This window comes from Oryza glaberrima, chromosome 6, assembly GCF_000147395.1.
Source record: "Oryza glaberrima chromosome 6, OglaRS2, whole genome shotgun sequence".
Classification (NCBI taxonomy): domain Eukaryota; kingdom Viridiplantae; phylum Streptophyta; class Magnoliopsida; order Poales; family Poaceae; genus Oryza; species Oryza glaberrima.
Genome location: NC_068331.1, coordinates 2,416,582 through 2,439,849, shown reverse-complemented (window position 1 = coordinate 2,439,849; position 23,268 = coordinate 2,416,582). Strand labels below are relative to the sequence as shown.

The 23,268-nt window shown below is 42.0% G+C and overlaps 4 protein-coding genes and 1 pseudogene across 12 annotated transcripts; 4 read left to right on the top strand and 1 right to left on the bottom strand.

Moving 5' to 3' along the window:
* Positions 1–773: 773 nt before the first annotated feature.
* LOC127776633 (pectate lyase-like) lies at positions 774–2,783 on the top strand. Its single transcript, XM_052303118.1, has 2 exons — positions 774–1,853; positions 1,945–2,783. The coding sequence occupies exons 1-2, from the start codon at positions 966–968 to the stop codon at positions 2,407–2,409; spliced, it is 1,353 nt and encodes a 450-aa protein (XP_052159078.1). The 5' UTR covers positions 774–965; the 3' UTR covers positions 2,410–2,783.
* Positions 2,784–5,584: 2,801 nt separating this feature from the next.
* LOC127776267 (pectate lyase-like) lies at positions 5,585–7,168 on the top strand (annotated as a pseudogene).
* A 274-nt stretch (positions 7,169–7,442) lies between these two features.
* On the top strand, positions 7,443–8,021 carry LOC127776164 (uncharacterized; the record flags this gene model as incomplete). Its single annotated transcript, XM_052302508.1, has 1 exon — positions 7,443–8,021. A coding segment is annotated over one exon (579 nt), but the record flags the coding sequence as incomplete, so codon positions are not given.
* A 1,110-nt stretch (positions 8,022–9,131) lies between these two features.
* Positions 9,132–13,829, bottom strand: LOC127775638 (DNA-repair protein XRCC1). Of its 5 annotated transcripts, none has more exons than XM_052301919.1 (8): positions 13,721–13,827; positions 13,472–13,631; positions 13,139–13,327; positions 12,198–12,309; positions 11,241–11,320; positions 10,578–10,688; positions 10,044–10,130; positions 9,132–9,730 (listed from the first exon to the last, which is right to left on the bottom strand). In XM_052301919.1, exons 2-8 carry the CDS (start codon positions 13,601–13,603, stop codon positions 9,431–9,433), a joined length of 1,011 nt encoding a protein of 336 aa, XP_052157879.1. In that variant the 5' UTR covers positions 13,604–13,631; positions 13,721–13,827; the 3' UTR covers positions 9,132–9,430. The 5 variants fall into 5 exon arrangements, with proteins under 5 accessions (XP_052157879.1, XP_052157877.1, XP_052157876.1 ...); XM_052301917.1 differs by having other exon boundaries at positions 9,137–9,730; positions 13,439–13,616; positions 13,721–13,829; XM_052301916.1 differs by having other exon boundaries at positions 9,137–9,730; positions 13,439–13,631; positions 13,743–13,827.
* A 235-nt stretch (positions 13,830–14,064) lies between these two features.
* On the top strand, positions 14,065–22,845 carry LOC127776441 (coatomer subunit beta'-1). Of its 5 annotated transcripts, none has more exons than XM_052302808.1 (25): positions 14,065–14,256; positions 14,409–14,429; positions 14,553–14,614; positions 14,738–14,792; positions 15,515–15,551; positions 15,637–15,962; positions 16,061–16,192; positions 16,278–16,426; positions 16,933–17,001; positions 17,124–17,274; positions 17,356–17,421; positions 17,860–18,048; positions 18,668–18,808; positions 18,899–18,973; positions 19,098–19,274; positions 19,375–19,466; positions 19,543–19,659; positions 20,100–20,214; positions 20,336–20,407; positions 20,770–20,966; positions 21,053–21,146; positions 21,259–21,365; positions 21,482–21,626; positions 21,816–21,912; positions 22,380–22,845. In XM_052302808.1, the coding sequence occupies exons 1-25, from the start codon at positions 14,254–14,256 to the stop codon at positions 22,397–22,399; spliced, it is 2,709 nt and encodes a 902-aa protein (XP_052158768.1). In that variant the 5' UTR covers positions 14,065–14,253; the 3' UTR covers positions 22,400–22,845. The 5 variants fall into 5 exon arrangements, with proteins under 5 accessions (XP_052158768.1, XP_052158767.1, XP_052158766.1 ...); XM_052302807.1 differs by having other exon boundaries at positions 21,816–21,927; XM_052302806.1 differs by having other exon boundaries at positions 21,816–21,977.
* Positions 22,846–23,268: the final 423 nt, after the last annotated feature.

Sequence of the window (23,268 nt, the reverse complement as noted above, 5' to 3'; positions counted from 1 at the left end):
CCAAACAAAAATGGTTTCGTATGAAACATTTCGGCCCATAATACTACTACGCTGAGAAATACTAGGAATTCCGAAATACTACTACCTCCGTCCAGGATTGTCATGAAATTGCTAATTAACGACTAGTTGTGTACCGCGTGCGATTGTCTATTATTTTAAAATATACATACAAACTGTATAAATATAAATATAAAGTCTGTGTGCATATTTTTTACGTCCTAAATGCATACAAATATGTATAAAATATACGAAGATTTTTATACATTTTATGTTAATGCATGTAGTATAATTAGATTTTTATTTTAAAATATTTTTATATAATGTTAAATTCGTAGTTGATAATAATGTATTAATTAATGGTCAAAGTAAAGTATTGGAGACCGCGTAAAATGCTACTGTTTTTAACCGAGAATAACAAACATTTTCACAATGAACAATTTTCATAGTTAAAGTTTGTAATTTGAGATAAAAAAAAGTTTCTTATATCGACTGTGTTTGCCACATAGGAATGAATACTAACAAGATATGCTCGATTAATACCCTTCCATATATAATTCTTATCCCTCCATCAATGGCAAAGATCAATGCTGGCTGCAAATAATCACATCATTTCCTTACCAACAGCCGACGCACGTTGATCATGTGTTGGTGTTGGCATGCAATGCAACAGACGAACGGAACGCTCACCACCACCAAGCCGACGAGCGGTCATCACGCCGCGACACGCGACGGCGACACGCTATATAGAAACCCCCGCCGCACGCACGCGCGCCTCGGCGGCCGGCTCACCTCTCTCCGCCGCCCGGCCCGCTCGCTGATGCTGCCGCCGCCGGCTTCACGCGGGAAGAGGTCTCAGAAACCCTAGGCGAAAGCCGCCACACATTTCCTGAGTCCTCTTTCCCGCGGTGCGGCGGCCGGCCGGGGCGGCGCTCCATACACCCATCGATCGTTCTGAACCAGCAGGCATGGCGGGCTCCGTCGTGACGAGGAGCCAACTGTGCTCCATCCTCTTCTACGTCCTCGCCACGGCCGCTGCGGCGACGGCGACGGCGACGGCGACGCTTGTGGGCAACATCACCGTCGACGAGGAGTACTGGGCCAAGCGCTCCGAGGTGGCGCGCTCGTTCAACCGCGCCGCCTACGTCAGCGACCCCGTCGCCGTGCTGAACAGGTTCAACGAGGACGTGCTGAATACCACGACGGCGACGGCGGCGGCGGCGCGGCGGTCGCTGATGAGGAGGTACCGGCGTCGTGGCCCGTGCACGGTGACGAACCCGATCGACCGGTGCTGGCGCTGCCGCAAGAACTGGGCGAGCCGTCGCAAGCGGCTGGCCAAGTGCGCCATGGGGTTCGGCCACAAGGCCACCGGCGGGCTCGCCGGCAAGATCTACATCGTGACGGACGCCGGCGACGAGCACCTCGTCATCCCTCGGCGGGGCACGCTCCGGCACGCCGTGATCCAGGAGCGGCCGCTGTGGATCGTCTTCGCGCGGAGCATGGTGATCAGGCTCGCCAAGGAGCTCATCGTCACCAGCGACAAGACCATCGACGGCCGCGGCGCGCAGGTGCACGTCACCGGCGCGCAGATCACGGTGCAGGCGGTGAGCAACGTCATCATCCACAACCTCCACATCCACAACTCCGTGCCGCGCTCCGGCGGCCTCATCCGCGACTCCAAGCACCACTTCGGCATCCGCGGCGAGAGCGACGGCGACGGCATCTCCGTCATGGGCTCCAGCAACATCTGGATCGACCACGTCTCCATGTCCAACTGCTCCGACGGCCTCATCGACATCACCGACGGCTCCACCGCCATCACCATCTCCAACTCCCACTTCACCAAGCACGATCACGTACACACCCCTTCTCCATCCATCTTCTTCCACCACCTTTCACCAATCTCTCGTTAATGGACTCGATCGATTGATATGTCTCGTGTTGCAGGTGATGCTGTTCGGTGCACACGACGACTCGCCGAAGGACAAGATCATGCAGGTAACGCTGGCATTCAACCACTTTGGCAAGGGGCTCGTGCAGAGGATGCCGAGGTGCAGGTTTGGATTCTTCCACATGGTGAACAACGACTACACGCACTGGCTCATGTACGCCATCGGCGGCAACATGAACCCGACGATCATCAGCCAGGGGAACAGGTTCAGGGCAAGCGACGACATGAAGCTCAAGGAGGTGACCAAGAGAGAGTACACGAGCTACGACGAGTACAAGGAGTGGGTGTGGAAGTCGCAGGACGACCTCTTCCTCAACGGCGCCTTCTTCAACGAGTCCGGCGGCCGGAACGAGCGCCGGTACAACCGGCTCGACCTCATCCAGGCCAGGAACGGCCGCTACGTCGGCCGGATGACCAGGTTCGCCGGCACGCTGCCATGCCGTGTCGGCAAGAAATGCTAGGCATGCATATGCTTGCTACTCACCGTGTGCGTGCCAAGGACATCATCATGATGATGCAGATGCAGAGAGGAGAGGAATTTTCCATGACGATCGCATGGATATTTATATGTATGAATTATATTTCATATATATAATCATATGGTTCGGCAGTAATGCAATCATTTGCAAAATTGCATAAGCCTTAGAGAACAGGGTTCGAAATTTTGGACCGAAATTTCGGTCATTTCGGTCCTCTCCGATACGATATTACTTCGCCGAAATTTTTCATTTTTTCAATTTTTTCATGAATTTTGGTAATATTTGTTCAAATTGAACTAAATTTTGTGATATCAGATCAATTTCTTCACAACAACAACGGTAAATATATGGTGACCCCCCCCCCTACTTGTTATGTGTAAACTCCATCAAAAAGTCATCTAAATCCATACAAAAAACCACGCATATAAATAAGATGTTGTGCAAAAAATCTTATCCAATCTCGACTTCATGAGATTTTTTTTCTTGAAATTCGTTATTTTACATCTTAGAAATGACGCTAAGTTTGGACAAAATGAGAAAAATATGGGGACAAAAATTTAATTTTATGTTGCATTATAAGTAACACAAAAATTGATGGTAGCCGAAGAAGAAGCAAAGAATATCGGCTTTACTAACGAACTATTATTACAATTTGTGGGACTTCAATGATATTAGAAAAATATGTGATAGATCAGAAGGTCATAGAGTACACAATGATAATAACACAAAAGGTATACGAGTTTATATAAAGTTAAAAAAAATAGGTTGAATGTATTTTTGTTGTATTTATAAAAGGTATACTACTAGAACTTAGCCACATATTCGGCGGGGTTGTAATCATGGTGATAGGGACCGTCGTGTATAGAACAGATTAAGAGGTTTACACCGTAGTAAGCCACAAGCTACAACATTACATAACTAGATATCTAGTAGGGCCTTGGTCCCTAGTCAATTCTAAACGGGGGAAATGCCCTTATCTTTTTTAACTTCCGTGCTCTGCTTGGCCCCCACTCATTTTACTTTGCTAAAATTCATCCATCCTTACCATCTAGTTTATCCCATCCTCTCTAGTTCGTGAATTTCGATCTAGCTTATCCCTTTTAAATAAAAATTATACTCTTTAATTCGTGAATTTATTTTGATCTAGCTTATCCTTTTAAATAAAAATTAGGAGAGATTCAGTCTGGTTCAACCCTTTTCTTAATTGTGGGTAGTTACAATCTAGTTTATTCTCTATTCTTTACTTCCTACTGCCCATCTTTTTACTCCTTCTACTGCTAATCAAGTTTTTTACTTCAGTTCTTCTACTGCTCAGCAAGTAATTAAGTAGTAAAATTTAAAGCTTTAAACTAAAACATGCAAGAACAGTATAACTTTCGAAAAACCTAATCCAAGCTAATAAACTTTATCAACACGAAATAAATGAGATTAAGTATGCTAAACTTTAGCAGTTTGAACCTAATTTACATGATCTCAATAATTTAGCCTATGCATAATCACCTCCTCTTTAAAGCAGAATTCTTAATCTTTTGAGTTTTGTTATTTTTTGTTTTTGTTTCGTGGTTTTTCTCTGCTTGAGATCTTCTCTTTCTGACTTACCTGCTTGAGAAGCCATCATAAGCAAGCCAGCAGTTTGTTACACATCACATCTCTTTCTCCTCCTCAATACCTGCCACAGCAGCTATTTAGCAATTTAAACGCTGCCTCACAAGTCAAGCCAGCAGTCTAGCACACAAGTCACAAAGCAATTTAAACGCTGCCTCACAAGCCAAGCCAGCAGTCTAACACACAAGTCGCAAGCCAGTCTAGTAAGTCACAAGCCAATCTCTCTATTTCACTCTTGCATTGCAGATTTCTATTTATCTTAGCGTGTTTCTTGCCATCCACCGGAGTTCCAATGATCCTATGGCCACCTTCGAACATGTAGTTGGCGAGCTATTACAGATTGTTCTGATACAGTTCGGTCATTTTCTTCTTGGCACGAGGGTCGTGCCGCTGCAGCAAACCTCGGTAGGAGGGCAGCAGAGCCAATGTGTGGCTCAACTTTCTGTTTTTCAAAAGGTAGCGTATCTTGAACACTTTTTGGTGCTGCTTCTAAGGTTGACTCGTCGTGTGCTAATGTTCGTAGCAGTTGCTATGTCATTAGCTTCAACTGTTATTTCTGCTTTTATCTACTATTACTTGATTGAAATCAAAGTATCTGTTTTCATTTATTTGGGTGTAGGAATTAAGGTTTCTGTGTATATTTCATATGTCGTCCGTGGAGCATGCTGTATTTTTGTATATTATTATTTATTTAACAGTGTAGTCTATTTAGATTAAAGGATTAGAGGAGTTGTGTCTGTATTTGGTACTTCGGTGTAAGAATGACCTGTGGCGTATGAATGAAGTTTATACAATAACTTGGTGTATGAATGAAGTATATAGAACGAATGAATTAAACTTCTCATTTTGTATTATTGTCGTGTTTCGACCACTCCACTACCTGTCGGCTCTCCGTACCAAAAAGAATAATAACAAAAATAACTTGCACGCGCGTCACCACTAGCCACTGTGCGTGCAGGCGCCAGGACGCTCTCCCCTTGGAATAGCCACTGTGCATGCAGGCGCTAGGACGCTCTCCCCTTGGAATATTAGAGCAAACATGGTGAATAGATCAATTCCACACCGCGCGGGGGCAAATGCCCCCTATCATTTTTTCTACTTAGTCATTTTTTTATACAAAAACACAGCATGCTCCATAGATCGTATATGAAACATACACAGAAACCTTAATTCCCACACCCAAACAAGCAAAAACATATAATTTGATTTCAATCAAATAATAGTAAATAAAAGCAGCAAAAATAGTTGAAATTAATGATATAGCAACGGCTACGAACATTAATGAACGAATAATTAACCTCTGAATCAAAGGGAGGGCCGACTGCTCTCCAGCTTTAACCCGGAAACGGACAAAGCAAATGAAAATTCCAGAGGTGAACATTGCAAGAACAAAAAATGTTCAAGATAAGCTACTTTTTGAAAAAACAGAAAGCTGAGCCACACACTGGCTCTGCTGGCCTCCTACCTAGCTCTGCTACAGCGGCACGACCCCCGTGCCAAGAAGAAAAATACCTAGCTGTACCAAAAGGATCTGGAACAGCTCGGTAACTACATGCTCAAAGGAGACCATGGGATCGATGGAACTGAATGGACAAGGAGTGAAAGAGAGACTGCAATGCAAGAGTGGAAGAGAGACTGCAATCCAAGAGTGAAAGAGGCAAGAGTGAAAGAGAGACTGCAATGCAAGAGCGAAAGAGAGGCCGCCTCCGTCACGGGGACCCGCCGCCTCTGCATTCTCTTCTACCTCCTCACCGTCGTCGCCGTGGTCACCGCGGCTTCGGCGAGGAGGCGTACTGGGAGAGGAGGCGCACAACGCCACCGCCGACGAGGCGTACTGGGAGAGGCGCGCCGAGGAGGCCCGCTCGTTCAACCGCGCCGCCTACGTGAGCGACCCCGTCGCCGCCCTGAACCGCTTCAACGCCGACGTGCTCCGCGCCACCACGCGCCGCTCGCTGGCCAGGTACACCGGCCCGTGCATGGCGACCAACCCCATCGACCGCTGCTGGCGCTGCCGCGACGACTGGGCCACCGACCGGAAGCGGCTGGCGCGGTGCGTCCGTGGGTTCGGCCACAGGACCGTCGGCGGCGCCGCCGGCAAGATCTACGTGGTGACCGACGCCAGCGACGACGAGATGGTCATCCCGAGGAAAGGGACTCTCCGGTACGGCGTGATCCAGGACCGGCCGATGTGGATCGTGTTCGCGCGCGACATGATCATCCAGCTCCGGCAGGAGCTGATCGTGAACCACAACAAGACCATCGACGGCCGCGGCGCGCAGGTGCACATCACCGGCGCCCAGATCACGCTCCAGGGCGTCCAGCACGTGATCATCCACAACGTCCACATCCACCACTCGGTGCCGCACGGCGGCGGCATGATCCGCGACTCCAAGCGCCACTACGGCCTCCGCACGCGCAGCGACGGCGACGGCATCTCCATCATGTCCTCCTCCAACATCTGGATCGACCACGTCTCCATGTCCAACTGCTCCGACGGCCTCATCGACGCCGTCAGCGGCTCCACCGCCATCACCATCTCCAACGGCCACTTCACCAAGCACGACCACGTCATGCTCTTCGGCGCCAGCAACAGCGACGCCCAGGACGAGGTGATGCAGATCACCGTGGCGTTCAACCACTTCGGCAAGGGCCTCGTGCAGCGCATGCCGCGCTGCAGGTTCGGATTCTTCTTTTTATTTTAAAGAATTACACAGTACAATGCACGCATACTCACTCCTATAAATGCACGTACGCAAACCCTACCTTTGTGAATAGGTTCGGATTCTTCCACGTCGTCAACAACGACTACACGCACTGGCTCATGTACGCCATCGGTGGCAACATGAACCCGACGATCATCAGCCAGGGGAACAGGTTCATCGCGCCCGACGACGTGAACGCCAAGGAGGTGACCAAGAGGGAGTACACGCCGTACGACGAGTACAAGGAGTGGGTGTGGAAGTCGCAGGGGGACGTGATGATGAACGGCGCCTTCTTCAACGAGTCCGGCGGCCAGAACGAGCGCAGCTACGACCAGCTCGACTTCATCCCTGCCAAGCACGGCAAGTACGTCGGCCAGCTCACCAAGTTCGCCGGCACGCTCAACTGCCACGTCGGCATGCCATGCTAATTAACTAGACATATCAGCAACGATATGGAAGAGGACGAGAGAAAGCTAATTAACCATGCCTTAATTTGTATATATATGAAAATCTGACAAAGTTGTACATGTGTAAAACTTTATAATTCTCAAAAGAGAAAAAAAACGTACATTATATACGTATATCCGTGCTCCGAATCCGACTCAAATGGCTACTTAATTACGCGTCCTGCACGGACACGGACTGCACACCTTGTCGATAAATAGGGAGGCGTACGTGGAGCAGAGTGCGTACGTGCTCATCATTTGATCGATCATGGCGTCGTCGTTTGCCATGGACGACGGAGAAGCTTACCTCCGCGACATGACGGCGATCACCGAGTTGCTCGACGGCGACATGACGGCGATCGCCGAGTTGCTAGACCAGGCCCGTTCCTACAGCTTCGCGGACCTTCAGTCACATGATCCGCCGCCGCCGGCGGCGGCGGCCGTCAACGACGACGATGACAATGTATCCGGGCTGATGATGGCGATGATGAAGACGGTGGATGCGCCGGCCGGCTGCGGCGACGGCGGCGACTGCCCGATATGCCTGAACAACGGCGGCGGCGAGGCGTGGAAGGAGACGGCGTGCGGGCACCGGTTCCACGCGCGGTGCGTGGCGAGGTGGGCGCGGGTGGGGAGGAAGGGGATGAGCTGCCCGATGTGCCGGCGAGACATGATGTCGCCGGCGGTGGACTTGCTGGTGAGGGATATCCGGGCCTTGTACGGCGACGAGGAGCTTAGTGATGTGCGCGAGCTGCTTGAGGACGGTCTCCGGCAGCTCGAGATTAGCAGTTCGATCGCCGGCGGCGCGGAAGAAGCAGCATATAGAGCTTCCCAGGCTTAATTAGGTCTCCATTTTGTGGACATCATATGTGCATGTACATGATGTACTCCCCCCGTTTCATCGTATTATGAGTTGTCTTGAATTTCTTCTTATTTAACCTTCTTTTAAGTTTGGCTAAATTTATAATAAAAATATAATACAATTACGAAATAAATATATTATTAAAATAGATTCAAGGTTTGATTTGATCAAATTAATTTGATGTTTTAAATGTTATTATTTTTTCTATAAATTTAATCAAACCTAAAATAATTGTTTAATACAATTTATAGTATAAAATAGAGGGAGCATTATTTCATGTTAGTCCCTATTATTTAGTTCTTTTTCTAGCCTACTAATAAACTTTGACTTACAATAATGAATAAAAGGTCTCCTGCTTGTTCTTTTTTTTTTAAACGGAAAACAGCATAAGAGTGCCTTTTCATTAAATAGAGTAGAAGAAAATACAATCCCTAGGGGTAAAAAGAAAAAGAGTTCCACGTATTCTATACACTATATAGAGCAGAAGAAAATACAACCCCTAGGGGTAAAAAGAAAAGGAGTTCCACATATTCTATACACTATACAGAGTGCGGGACGAACTCACGTAACCGCTTTGCCCCTGCCAAAGCCTAGAGGCTGGCCTCTTCTTTGATTTTCGTTAGAGGGAAGCTCGTTGCCATCTCTTTATGGTCAAAGATCCTCCGATTTTTTTCTTTCCAGATCTCCCAGACAATTAACAGAACGAGGGATCTAAGTCCCTTCTTCGGAAGGCCGGACGTGTTTGCCGTGTTCCACCACTGTTGGACGAAGTGTGCTTCCTCCCATTGGACTGCTTGTTCTTAGAAGTCTCTACGGAGAAGATGTTTTCGGTTCGACATGCTAGTTTTAAGAACTTTTGATAAGTTTTGATGATAATGATCACGATCATGATGCATTAACACACTAGATCCACTGATTGATTCATTTTAGTCCGGGTAACCTCCAGTAACCAGTCTAGACCGTGAACCTTATGTTTGAGCCTTGTGGACTTGACTTATTCAACCTTACCCAATTCAGCCTACTACCTTATTTAGCCCAAACTGAGTCCACAACAGTTCACCTTCTCTACTATAGCAGGCCTAAATGGAACATAAATTTTTGGACAGAAGGGAGCAGTATCTGGCAATTTGATCTTGTAAACTCCTGCTCAATTTCAGATTAAGATCCCACTCTAAGAAAGCAAATTATTCAAGAAGGTATAGGTGCAAACTGTTTTGAAGAATGGATATCAAGACATAAGTTTCAAAGGAAATGGTGCAATTTTGATCTAGATTAACCATATTTTGTTCAGTTTACACATGCAGCTATCCAGATCCCAGACACATACACCATTGGGAAAGATGGATATTCAGTATTCTTACTGCATCTTCTGAAGAACGGACCTAAAACTACTGCCTCCCGCATACCCCAGGGAGTTGCCTGCATGCGAGATCAATCTCTTCTTCCGTCATTTCGATGGTGTCATCACTGTCATACTGAGCATCATCTGATCTAGGCTTGCTCTGATGCTTCTTGTCATTATCATGCATGTGGGCAAACTCAGCCTGATAAATCTTTTTGCATTTGATTGCTAGCTGGGAGAGTTGTTCTTTCGATAACGATCCCTCTTTTCTTCTTCCATCAAGTTCCGCCAGTTCATTGACGACATGGGGGACAAAGCTCCACTGCTCCGCCACTCCCTTGACATCCTAAATACAAGGTTGACCATGGTCAACTGATAGTAACAACAAGTGTGAAAGGAACATTATGTTTGGTACATTGGTGTTGATTATCTGAATTGAGTTCTCTTAAGGATCACAATGGAAGAATAACTAGATTATAATGACAATTTGACTCAGATTAAGATTTTGGCATCTCCTAACAAGGAATTTCAATCATTTTAGATTATTGAAAGTTAGCGGCTCAGTCCACAGATCACTTGGATATATCAGAGTTTTTGTTTATTAGTAATAGATAAAGCAAACAGTTCCCTTTAAATAAGGAAGGATATTGCATTCTTACATTGCCTTGCTTGAGAGATTCTATGGCATCTTGCAAACAAGTGATAACCCCTTCAGCAGCTATTGCCTTCAACTCATTTGGTTCTGGCTTCAGAAAAGAAGAAAGAAAGTCAGATAGAAAATCAAGAATAACTCTGGCTGTAAAGAGGGCTAAGAAAGGCAGAGAAACTACTAAAAAAAACTACCAGATATGCTCTACAAACTAGCATTTGTCAACTGATAGCAAGATTATTTGCTGTCGTTTTGTCATCACACACAATACACATTTGATTTTTATGAGTCCACCTTAACAGTCTTAATCTGGAGTAATTTCCATTCACACCACCTAAAACAACAAAGAAATGCCAAACAGATACATGTTTTCTCTCTCTCTAGAAAATCATTGGACATTGATTAGAAGTGCAGATGATCTCATGACGGCCTGAGGGCATATGTCAGTGCTTGTTGAATTACTTCAGGGAACATATAACCTGAACTTAGCAGTAAAAATGTAACTCAACTTTCACCAAACTTTTTAACCCTATAAAATGCTCACCTTCTCTTCTTGGCTCTCTAACCATGATATTGTCTGTGCTAAATCATTCTTTGCCCATTGTTTTATTTTTGTTGGAGAAAATTGCTTACTAGTAACATCTGAATGTTTTGCCTGTAAATAAAGAAATTATTATTAGCTGTTGGAGAAAGAATACATGAAAAAGAAGAAGAAGAAGAAGGTATTCATTGTTACAAAAGAAGAGCATGTTGATATGCTCCCAGGAACACATGCTGCATTTATCTTATTCTATCTAGAACCATTTCTCTGATTTAGGCCACCTTAACAAGGTAAAAAAACAGAGCAAAAACATGGACGTTTGGTGAGAGAAGAGTCTGTAGGCAAAAATATTGGACATGACTTCCTGTCGAAACGAAGTGTTGACAGATTTTTTTTTTCAGAAATATGTTTTTTTAACAGAAGTTGATAGTTCTAAAAAATTAACAAACGACTTCCCTAGCATTAAGCACATCTAAAGACATCACATAATTGAAGTATTCAGGTTTTGGCTGGAAATATGTTTGATTTACCAGCTAGTCAATATCTAATTATACAGTTTACTGTGAATAAGTCCAACTGTTCAAGCAGCCAGCTAATAGTTACCAAGCATAAATTCAAATCATATGCGCTCCTTGTGGCTATATCACTAGTTTATTTTCAACATACCTCTATGCCTGCAGAGGGAGATGTCTTGATATGAGATCGATCAACTTGCTTCTGATGCTCTTTATGTGGCTTCTTCTGATCTACAACAGAAGATCAAAACATAGTTAGAAAACTATAGCTTATACATTTGTTAATTACTTCAAATTCAAGTTGCGTGACAAATAGAATATTCAAGTACTCCAAAGCTTCCACTATTACTCAACTTTCACAAGTTAGTTTATAGGCATCAGTCAGTGCTTCATTGAGGGAAAGAAGCTGGCCCGCTCATCTCGGTATAAAGCTATGTCTAATAAATGAGTATCCCTGAATTACTATGAGTCTCCAATGTCATCATGTAGGATATTAGAGATGAGGCCAAGTTATGTTGTATGACAGGAGCCAAAGGCCTTAGTAGTATTTGGCCATAGAATGTCGTAGTACTTTTCTATTTCTTTGGCAAGCCCTTTTTTGTACTAAAATTTGTCCTTTTCCACTCTTTCCCTTCTTCTTAACATAATGATGCGCAGCTCTGCTGCACGTTCGAGAAAAAAATGTTGCAGCTACAACATGTACTAAACCTAGATTCTTTCAACTTGGAGAGGAAATATGATGGATGCTTAGCTTTATTTTAGAATATATTTGTCATGGAAATGGCCAAAACATTAGTAACATGAAGGATAGTAGTTTTTTTCTTATTGAATTATTATCATAAACAACACAATATAGGCATGCAGTTAGCACATATCACTGAATTTCAAAAGGACCCATAAGCATAAGAACTTAGAAATAAGACATATATTAAGGACACCACAGCCTAATAATAATAAGTGATAAATTAATAAAATGATCATTAACTCCATAGACCAAAGAAAAATTCCAAAGATTTAAAGTTTTCATGTTACTCCAAAGATTTTCGTGAAGCAAAACGGACCACCTAAATGAAATAAACATCAAACATAAGGGACACTCAGTTATCACCTTCGTCAGATTCAACTAGCTCTTTATTTTTTCTCCACGGTTTTCCAACATGCATAAGGTAAGGCTCAATATCAACAAGTTTTCTTTGGCTGTGAGATTCTAAGATCCAGTCCTGAAACAAGGAAAGAGAGCAATTGTGATTCTCTAAGCAATCCTAAATTCAACTTAATTGATGGCTGCCAGCGCATGGTATTACAAGGTAAATTACGATTTCTGTCGATATGCTAGGTCAATCTTTTAAGTTTACCAAATTGCCAATGTATAAAATAGCATGATTTCCTGATATGTATTTAATGTTGCCAACTTGCCGAGAGATTTACATTTAACATTTTTAGGCATAACATGGACAAGGTGATACAAATTACTTGCTCAGAGACAAGGAAGAACATCTGCAATCTTTATACGTGGCATTGCTGAACAGACTGGCTTTTAATGGCACATGGCTTCTCTTGAACAGAAACAAAATAGTACAAGCTTGTACCCAAGGCGCCACAGTGTACAAAAAAGAATATACTATATTCCTATTTGCAATCCTATGTTTCAGACTGAAAGACCAGGTGGAGGCAATGGAACTATTGCGATGGAAGATGCAAGTTAACATGATCTGTATGTGACTTTGTGTTCTTTCTTGGCATTCTAATTTCTAAATGGAATTTTGGTCAGTTGGTCATATTGCAGAGCAGTGGTTAACTATTCAGAAGTTAAAAGTGCATCAATCTAGAACTCATGGCATCAAGTAGGAAGAACTTTTTGCTGCAGTAAAGAATCAATGAAAATAAAGGTAATATTCTGTCAACTCTGTCGTGCACTGTATTAGTATATATGGTAGCATGCATAGTAATTCTAGTTTTTAGGATAAGTGAAATATCAGTGTCCTTCTGATATAAATTATATAACTATATTAAAGAAAGCTAACAAGAACGGCTAAAATAAGGATCCACCTTCGAGACAATGGTTCCATTGTCCGATTCGACTTGTCGAAACTTGGGGGTATTGGCAAATGCACAAACGAGAAGTGTGCAATCTGATGTCCAATCGGGTCGATACTCGGCTCCCATATCCAATGCTTGGGAGCGCAATGTGCCTCTTTCAGGGTTCACAAACCCTGAAAGTACAAAGACCACCCCATCCTGCCCAAAACAAACACATGGAATCGCCTCAGCCATACATACATACATCAAGAACAACATATATTCGGTTCAGTTGTGATTAGACCGCCAGAGGGTTTAGATAATAAGTACCAAAAGTTTGGAGAAATCCGATCCTTTCTGCACCTTCTCGTGGGTGGCCGTGTGCTTCTTCTTGCCTGGATTTTCCTCCCCGTCTTTCGAACCCATCCAAGAAGGGAGATTCCTCTTGGATGACTTTCCTCTCCCGTTGTTAGGATCTGAGCTCGATTCAGGCATACTGACTACGAACCTGACCAAGAACTCACTGTTCAGAACAATTCAACACGGAAGAAACTCTGGTTAAAATCCACTCCGAACACGCAAGAACCAAATCAAGGACACCAAGATTCTTACAGAAAAGAGAGGGGCGATTCACCTCTTCACCCCTTCTTTGCCGCTCCAATCTCGTCCACCATTGAATCGCGTCTTGCGAAGTTGGGAAGAACAAGGAGAGGGTTTTAAGTCGCAAAAACAATAAAAGAAAAGAGGAAAAAGAATATAATATGGGCCAGGCCTTAGTTCACGTGGGCCCACATCGCGGCCCAACAGCTGGGGCCCAAAAGTTGGTAATCGTACCCGTACGTTAACCTTTTTGCAAAAAGGGACTTAATTAATAATTCTCAGGGGCTAATTTGAAATGGAGTAATAACAAAAATAAATAAAATTACGCACAAAACCCCCTCCTCATCTTGGTGTTTAGTTTAGTCCTTTCCTTCCTCCCACCCTCCTCGTCGCTCCCCCGCCGAGCTCGCGATCCGATTCGCTTCGCCTCCGCCTCCGCCTCCGCCTCCGCGTCGCCGCGCCGCCGTTGCCGCGGCGGATCTCTAGGGTTTAGCCCCCCCCGCGCGGCCCGGCTCCCCCGCTCTGCCCACGCCGTTGCCGCCACCATGGTACGTACGCGGATCTGAGCTCTGGCCAGCGCGCTCTCGCTGTTCCGATCAATCCGCTCGCCCGTTTTTTTTTTGTGTGTGTTGGGAAGTAATTGGGTGTGGTTTGGGGAGAGATCTGATCAAATGTTGTTTTCTGCTTGTGCTTCCTGCAGCCGCTCAGGTTGGAGATCAAGGTGCGCCACTGGCTCGGGCTCGGCGAGCCCGATTCCGCTAGATCTCGGTTTGTTGCTGTTTCAGTTGGTGGTTAGTTTTGTGCTGATTTTGTGGTTGCTTTGTCTTTGGGATGGTGTGATTAGAGGAAGTTTGCGCAACGGTCGGAGAGGGTCAAGTCGGTGGATCTGCACCCCACGGAGCCATGGCAAGTGACCTGCATTTCTGAGGGTTTTAGCACATTTTAGCCTGATTTGAGCCGTTCGTACTACCATTTTGATGTGCTTTTGCTTCATTATTTGATTATTAAGCTGTTTTTGCATTGGTGTAGGATCCTGTCGAGTCTTTACTCCGGGAGCGTGTGCATCTGGGACTATCAGTCGCAGGTAAGAGTTCTAGTTGCATTTTAGGTTCATTGTTTCCCCATTAAGCAAGACTAAGACTCAACTACTTTTGAAGTAAATATGAATATTCAAAACTGTACTCATGCTAATTGACCGAAGCATGATTGTGCATAAAATTAGGGCTTCTGTTTCTATAATCTATATGGTTTCTTATTAGTTTTGCATGTCTTGAGCTCAAATTTTGCTTTACAACTTAATCACATGACGGATGAAGGGGTATATGCTAAGTAGTTTTGTCATTCATCCTTAAATCATGCTTTCCAGTTAGTACAAATCACTATGGGAGGAACATAGAAGCATTTCTCACCACATTATTACATCTTCACACTTATGTTATACTCCCACTGAAGTTTAATGCCATCTGTGGCTAACTGATCCATTATATGTAATATATATTATTTTTGGTGGCTGCAAAGCCTCAGTGCCTTATTCCAATGTAATATGTTATTTTTGGTGGCCGTCAAAGCTTTGGTGCCTTACTCCAATGTAACATGTAAGCCTTTTACAATTTTGCATTGACCTATAGGATGATCGGTTGAAGCCTAGTCTTATATCATGACCATCATTGTTTGGATTTGAACCACATAGAATTGACTCTGCATTTCAAATCAGCGTATTCCATCACATGCTCCTGCAATCCTGCATAATCTATACTTAGCGTTCCATTTGATTATTAACATGTTTTCCTTGGTGTATGTTTGCAGACAATGGTGAAGTCATTTGAAGTTTCAGAATTGCCAGGTACTCATCTGCTTATGTTCACATGAAATGAAAATCTGTCATAGAGGTTGAATTGATGCTAACTTGTATCTGATCTTAATTTCAGTGCGGTCAGCAAAATTTATTTCACGGAAACAATGGGTTGTAGCTGGTGCAGACGATATGTTCATTCGTGTCTACAACTACAACACGATGGACAAAGTTAAGGTTTTTGAGGCTCATACTGATTATATTAGATGTGTTGCAGTCCATCCAACACTTCCATATGTGCTTTCATCATCTGATGACATGTTGATAAAATTGTGGGACTGGGATAAAGGGTGGATGTGCACTCAAATCTTTGAGGGACATTCACACTACGTGATGCAAGTTACTTTCAATCCAAAGGATGCTAACACTTTTGCAAGTGCATCTCTTGACCGAACTACAAAGGTCTGTTTCACAATCTCTTATGCAGTGGATGTTATTCACAATATATGGCTTTTTATGAGGTGATTTGTGCACTAATGGTTCTAAAACTGAAACAACAGATATGGAGTTTGGGTTCTCCGGATCCAAATTTCACACTCGATGGACATCAAAAGGGTGTGAACTGTGTTGACTACTTCACTGGTGGTGACAGGCCCTATTTGATCACTGGTTCTGATGACTCCACTGCAAAGGTTTTTTTTTTTCTATCCACTTTTGAGTGTTCCAAGTATTCACGATTCTGTGCAGTCCTAAGATGGTGTGGTCATGGTGAACCAGGTCTGGGATTACCAAACGAAGAGCTGTGTTCAGACACTTGAAGGACATACACACAACATTTCTGCTGTTTGTTTCCATCCTGAGCTTCCTATAATCATTACTGGATCTGAAGATGGCACAGTTCGCATATGGCATTCGACAACTTACAGGTCGCTTTCACAGTTTCACTTGTGTTTTTGCTTGTTGATGTGGACTGTTTCCTAGTTCTCATTGTTTGCTATTCAAGTGCTCTCTACGAAAGAAACAACTTGTAATTTCCTGGTTCTCATTTCTGGATTCTGGATATTTTGCTTTTTCTCTTGGCAACCTCTCAAGTCCTGGGTTCAAAATTTGATCCAAAAGTTTTTACATATTTTCTTAGAGGAAATTTTCCCCAATATAGCTTTTTGGTATAATTATCTCATAACTCATAAACATATTATGCATGGGCTATTCTTACATAGTAAAGCTCCAAATCTATGTTAGACATTGGAAAAGAGGGTAGCTGACAGTGTAATCTATGTACCAATCAGTCTGTTTTTGTCATTAATTTATCTGTTCCTTTTTCTTATGGTCTGGAATATTTGTTAGTTGTTGGCAGCTCACTACTTAATACTTATGTCAGTTATGATTGCCACAATGTTGAGGTGTTCTTATTTTTTAATTTATTTTGTAGACTTGAGAACACGCTAAACTATGGTCTTGAACGAGTCTGGGCTGTTGGATACATGAAGGGTTCAAGAAGGTAAACAGAAGATCCTTTGCATTCTGCTTTTGTGTTGCATTGTAATCAATTGCTTTTACTACTGTTCTGCGTCACTCCTCCTTTCAATTTTTTAACACCATTCGACATTTTATGATATGTAGGATGGTAATTGGTTATGATGAGGGAACTATAATGATAAAAATGGGACGTGAAGTACCTGTGGCAAGCATGGATACCAGTGGAAAAATCATTTGGGCAAAACATAACGAGATACAGACTGTGAACATCAAGACTGTTGGTGCAGGCTTTGAGGTCAGTTGGCCTGTTTGCAAACAGAATCGATCAATCAAACAGAGAAGCTGATCTCATGCCCTACTATGTTTTCTTATTCAGGTTACAGATGGGGAAAGATTGCCATTGGCTGTTAAAGAATTAGGAAGTTGTGATCTTTACCCACAGGTATTTTTGAATGTCACAACTCACAACGCTCTTTATATTTTACTCCTGATACTGTTAGCAGTGCTGCAGTAACCTATGTGTTTGAACTTCTGCATAAATAGCATCCATTAATCTCACATCAGCATATATAGTGGTTATCATCCATGCCTGCAGCTTGTGAATTATGATGACTTGTAAATGGCTATGCTAATAAGCTTAGTGAAAGAACATATGGAACTTGTAGTTCAATAGGTGACATTGTCCAATTAGTGTTAATTGCTTTGATTGATAGTTTTCACACAACCACTACCTCTATTTTGTGTTCCTTGTGATTCCTTGATGTGATATTAGACTGAGATGGCTACAACATTTCTTTTCTTTCTACTAGGTAATGTTAGTTGTTTGTCATATCTTGAATAGTATTCAATCTTACTATGTGTCATCTTTTTGTTTGGTCAGAGCTTAAAGCATAACCCAAATGGAAGATTTGTCGTAGTTTGTGGAGATGGTGAATTCATAATTTATACTGCATTGGCTTGGAGGAATAGGTCATTTGGATCTGCATTGGAGTTTGTTTGGTCATCAGAAGGAGAGTATGCTATCAGGGAAAGTACATCAAGAATAAAGATTTTCAGTAAATCATTTCAGGTTTGGCCCACATTGATTGTAGCCTTTCCTTTTATGAATTTGATCAGTAAAACTGTAGTGTTTCATTTCTTCAATCACCACTGTGGAGAATGCACCATCTTCACCTGTTTATCACTTTGCCTTTAACCGTGAATTTACACCTTGCAATATTCAATTGAGATGTCTAATGTACTATTGTTTGGCTAACTATTGATTTAACTTTTATTTAATCAATAAAGGTTTCTGGTTAACACGAGCGTTCATTCAATCAAAAGTTTTATGTTGTGCATTTTAATGTCTGTTCATGATTCATCAATCATCATGTTTGGTGAAAGGAAATTACATACCGATTTAGGTTTGCATCTCATTGGACCTAGTCACCTAGATGACAGTTTCTTTTTCTTACACTATATATCTTACTTCCTGACAATCTGTTGTCATTCAGCCAATCAGCCTACATGAATACTCCATTTATGTTTAGCTATAACATTGATCTAGAAACAATTTAAGCGTAGGTTGATTTAATTAGTTACTATGTTCTAAGGACCTTTTATTAATGAATTTGGCAAAGAATTGCACATCATATCCTGTTGGCATTTATCAATATTGTATCTTCTGGTTTGAATGATCCAATATGCAGGAGAAGAAAACTATTCGCCCTACATTTTCAGCTGAACGTATTTTTGGTGGAATATTATTGGCGATGTGTTCCAGTGATTTCATTTGCTTTTATGACTGGGCTGACTGTAGACTAATACGCCGCATTGATGAGAATGTCAAAGTGAGTCAAATATTATCTATTGATATTTATAGATTGATACTTTTAACGAATTTCATACTGAAATAACTAGTTTTGTCACTGTATTTTTAGAACCTTTATTGGGCTGATAGCGGTGACCTAGTTGCAATAGCAAGTGATACATCATTCTACATACTGAAGTACAACGTAAGTTATTGTATTATCTAAATGTTCATTATGTTATTTCTTTTCTCCTCTTGAATGTGTTATTGCGTGAAAGTTCTTTTTTTACCATGGCATGAAGTTATGTTTGTAATTTGTGTTCCTACAGAGAGATGTCGTTGCGTCTTATCTAGAATCTGGAAAACCTGTGGATGAGGAAGGCGTTGAAGATGCTTTTGAGCTGCTTCATGAGGTTAATGAGCGAGTGCGGACAGGGATCTGGGTTGGAGACTGCTTTATTTATAACAATTCATCATGGCGCCTGAACTATTGTGTTGGTGGCGAGGTATATATTGTGTGCTCCATGCAAGAATTTTTATTTTGTTAATTTATTTTCTATTGTAGTATTTTGTGCACTACAAATTTATCCCGTTGTACATTTACAGGTCACCACGATGTATCACTTGGATCGCCCTATGTACTTGTTGGGATATCTAGCGAATCAAAGCCGAGTTTATCTTATTGACAAGGAATTCAAGTGTGTTTTCTTGATAATACTGCCTGCTTATTGTCTGGTGTTGAATTCTTGAACTAACATATTTTTCTTGTTGCAGTGTCATGGGGTACACATTACTTCTTAGTTTGATTGAGTACAAGACACTTGTGATGCGTGGGGATATTGAACGTGCAAATGATATTTTACCATCCATACCAAAGGCGCAATATAATAAGTTAGTTGCTGACTTTTGATCCAAAACAATGAGTTTCTTTTATTTTGGTACCTGTTTCTCTTTGAACCTGTTGATTTGGTTTCTTAATAATTTTGTTCCTTTTTAAAAGTAACAAAACAATGATAGATGGAAGCGTGAAAATACATTTATATGCTAAATTACGATTACATTTCAATAGCTATCATGATGTGCCTTATTGAATGACTGTTATGTAGCACATCACACCTAAAATAGATTCAACTGTTAGGAGTATTGGCATCTAGTTTTTTGAAACAAAAATACATATATTGTTTCTACTCTATCTTCATTGTAGTCGTGTAAAGGAGTACTGATTAATGGAAGTGCCAAATAACAAAATCATAAAAAATTTCCTAGCAGTGCATTTTGTCCTGTTGTGTTTTGATGGTTTCTTACTCCTCCCATTACTTTTCATATGGCAGTGTTGCTCATTTCTTGGAGTCAAGAGGTATGCTGGAGGAAGCACTTGAGATAGCTACTGATGCTGATTACAGGTTTGACCTAGCTGTGCAACTTGGAAAATTAGAAGTTGCAAAGGTACAGAACATGTTGTATTGTGTTTTTGTTCCACATTATTGAAATAATGTTCTGAAAGGTCTTCCATGCTGTGAAGTTCATTGCTAATAAACAGAATGGATTCTGGACATTTTCTGTGCAGGCTATCGCGATGGAAGCGCAAAGTGAATCTAAGTGGAAGCAGTTGGGTGAACTGGCTATGTCCACAGGCAAGGTTAGTTCATAAATCTTGTGAAAGACTTTTGGTATATGCTTTCAAAAGTAATGACAGTGCCATAGTATCTAGGTGCTTGTTGTCAAGGTGCTAGATTACCTGGAGTGCATTATTGAGTTCGAGGTTTTGTCCTCTTTAGACTTAGAGGAAAAACCAAACTAGACATGCTTTTGGAAATCAGCTGAGACTTGTCCTTTATCCTTTCACGATCTAGTTTCTGTGCATAGAAATATGGAAATGGCAATAGTTGACACTACTACACTAGTTCATATTGACATCATTTGATGACAATTAATGCAAATCATTTATATTCTGTTTGTTACCTTGTTTTCTGACTTTAAATCATTTCACAACTTCAACAGCTAGATATGGCGGAAGAGTGCCTTGTGCAAGCGAAGGACTTAAGTGGCCTGTTGCTACTATATTCATCTCTTGGAGATGCTGAGGGAATCGAGAAGCTTGCTTCTCAAGCAAAGGAGCATGGCAAAAACAATGTTGCTTTCCTCTGTCTCTTTATGCTTGGTAAATTGGAAGATTGCATACAATTGCTGATAGACAGGTACATGTACATCCTGTTTGCTGTTATGAACTCCCCATTGTAGTAAATCATTTTTCAAAGCTAAACCTCATCTATGTATTATACAGCAATCGTATACCTGAAGCTGCGTTAATGGCACGTTCTTATCTTCCCAGCAAAGTTTCTGAGATAGTAGCAATATGGAGAAATGACCTCAGTAAAGTAATTTCTTAATCTTCTGCTCTTATCTTTGCATTGAAAAGTGTGCTTCCATCCAGAAAACATTTTCTGTTATTGTTCTGGTTTTATCTATTCATATGTTCCTTCTGTACAGGTTAATCCAAAAGCTGCAGAGTCTCTGGCAGATCCTTCTGAGTATCCAAATTTATTTGAAGACTGGCAGGTTGCACTTACTGTAGAAAAGAATGTTGCTTCTCGGAGGTAAAAATTACCAGAGAAGCTGCTTTTTTTATTATTACCATGTAACACTACCAATTCTTTTGGAAGAAACTATTGTATAAACAAACCTGGTACAATGATAAGGTCTCTTTGTTCAGGGTCCATTATCCTCCTGCTGATGAGTACTTGAACCATGCTGAAAAGTCAGACATGACTCTTGTGGAAGCTTTCAAAAGGATGCAGGTCATTGAAGATGAGGAAACAGAAGATGCACTAGATGAAAATGGAGAGCCCGATGAAGAGGTATTGCGTGTGGAGTGTGCATTTTGCTATCCATGTTCAACTTATTATGAAATTTTTCAACTTTCCTTTCTAGTGTTGATGACCGTGTCACTCAACCATTGTTCCGTTTATCCTTTCTCCTTGATTAAATGTCTGTAGTGCTATATTCATCATCATGTTCTGAAAATAATAACATAGGATTCCTCATAGGTTTTGGAAGAGAACAAAGTGGAGGAGAGCACAGATGAAGCTGTCGAAGTTGATGCTGATGAGCCTGAAGAGACCGTTCTTGTAAATGGGAAAGAGGGTGAGGAACAGTGGGGTACGAACAATGAAGGAACTTCGTCAGCCTAAAAGAATTGTTTGGCAAGTGTAAAAACCCAAATTTTGTCTGCGGTGATTCACTAGCTTTGCCCCCAAATTACAGGACTGTTGAACCTTTCTAGTACTTCAGTTTTTGAAAAAGTAAATCTGACCCCTTTGGAATGATAGACCATTACCAACAGTTAGCAAATTGAAATATAGATATGCATTATGAGATGAGTTCTATTATTATATTTTATTTTAAAAAAATATTCTGTATGTTCTTCTGTTTTATTTGCTCCTATATAGCGTATATTGGCTGCTAAGACGCTAAGACAAGGATATTCATCCATCCACCATTTGGGCCTGATATGTAGGGTCAAGCTTATAGCTAGCTTATTTTTTTGTTCTTAAACCAGTTTTTTATTCTAATTATTGAACTGAATTTATTCTTTTCTTTTCTCCTTGCAGTGCTAACTGAACATGAGTAAGGACCAAGGATGCTGTGCCGTTTGAGCTTTGATCGTATCATATCCTTCAACTGAACTCCAAACTCAAGACATGGAAGCATGCTTGTCCAATGGTATCAATCCAGACCGGCTTCTTTTTTGCTGCAATATAGGTGATTCTTTCGTCCTGCAACATTTTCATACCCACTCTTCACGTCCTGAAATCAGTGGGTTTGGGTGCAGAGCTGGTTGTAACGAAGGGTTTTCTTAATAATTTCTATAGAGATGTGTAGTATATGCCACATTACCATAGCCATCGCATATCTTCTAGGAGATCAAAGTTTTCGTTGGCCATCCACTGTAATTTCATGTTATTGGACAAAGTTTACATGTAGCATATGATTGTGGTGTTAAAAGCTTTCCGTGTATAATTCTCTGTTGGTGCTTTGCCGTTGAACACTGCTGTTGAAAATGCTGATTCCTTGGAAGAGTTAATCTATCATTTCCATCAAGTGTATAGAGAAGAGAATACTGTTTCACTCGTTTTGTTTTACTCTTTTTTTTTTTGTTGGCTCACACCATCATGCTAGGATGAAGAGTGCTTTGTGTCTACAAAGCTAGGTTTTAGCTTGTAAAATTTTCAATGGAGCTAAACAAGTTGATTTCCGCATCCTATGGTGCAATCTGACGAAATTAATCCGAAAAGCAAATGAGCCTGGAGCCACCCTTGATTAATTTGGTCAATAATTGGGCACCATCCACCACCTTGGGTATTGCGTTTCACCACTCTAGTCTCTAGCAACGGAAAAGAAAATGAGCACCAAAGCCTAATCAAACTGAAGATTCTTCCCTACCATGAGAGTTTCCATAACGACGACGGCACTGGTAAAGAAATGCCATGGCCACATGGG

Excerpts from the sequence above, each read along its gene's own strand:
- LOC127776441 (XM_052302806.1), top strand. Across the intron at positions 16,193-16,277 it reads CTGATGACTCCACTGCAAAG|GTCTGGGATTACCAAACGAA; the intron begins GTTTTTTTTTTT and ends ATGGTGAACCAG. Across the intron at positions 17,275-17,355 it reads CTGTTGGTGCAGGCTTTGAG|GTTACAGATGGGGAAAGATT; the intron begins GTCAGTTGGCCT and ends TTTCTTATTCAG.
- LOC127776633 (XM_052303118.1), top strand. The coding sequence starts at position 966 with ATGGCGGGCTCCGTCGTGACGAGGAGCCAACTGTGCTCCATCCTCTTC. Across the intron at positions 1,854-1,944 it reads ACTTCACCAAGCACGATCAC|GTGATGCTGTTCGGTGCACA; the intron begins GTACACACCCCT and ends CTCGTGTTGCAG.
- LOC127775638 (XM_052301917.1), bottom strand. The coding sequence starts at position 13,603 with ATGCCTGAATCGAGCTCAGATCCTAACAACGGGAGAGGAAAGTCATCC. Across the intron at positions 13,328-13,438 it reads CGGATTTCTCCAAACTTTTG|GATGGGGTGGTCTTTGTACT; the intron begins GTACTTATTATC and ends TGTTTTGGGCAG. Across the intron at positions 10,131-10,577 it reads TAGAGAGCCAAGAAGAGAAG|CCAGAACCAAATGAGTTGAA; the intron begins GTGAGCATTTTA and ends TCTTTTCTGAAG.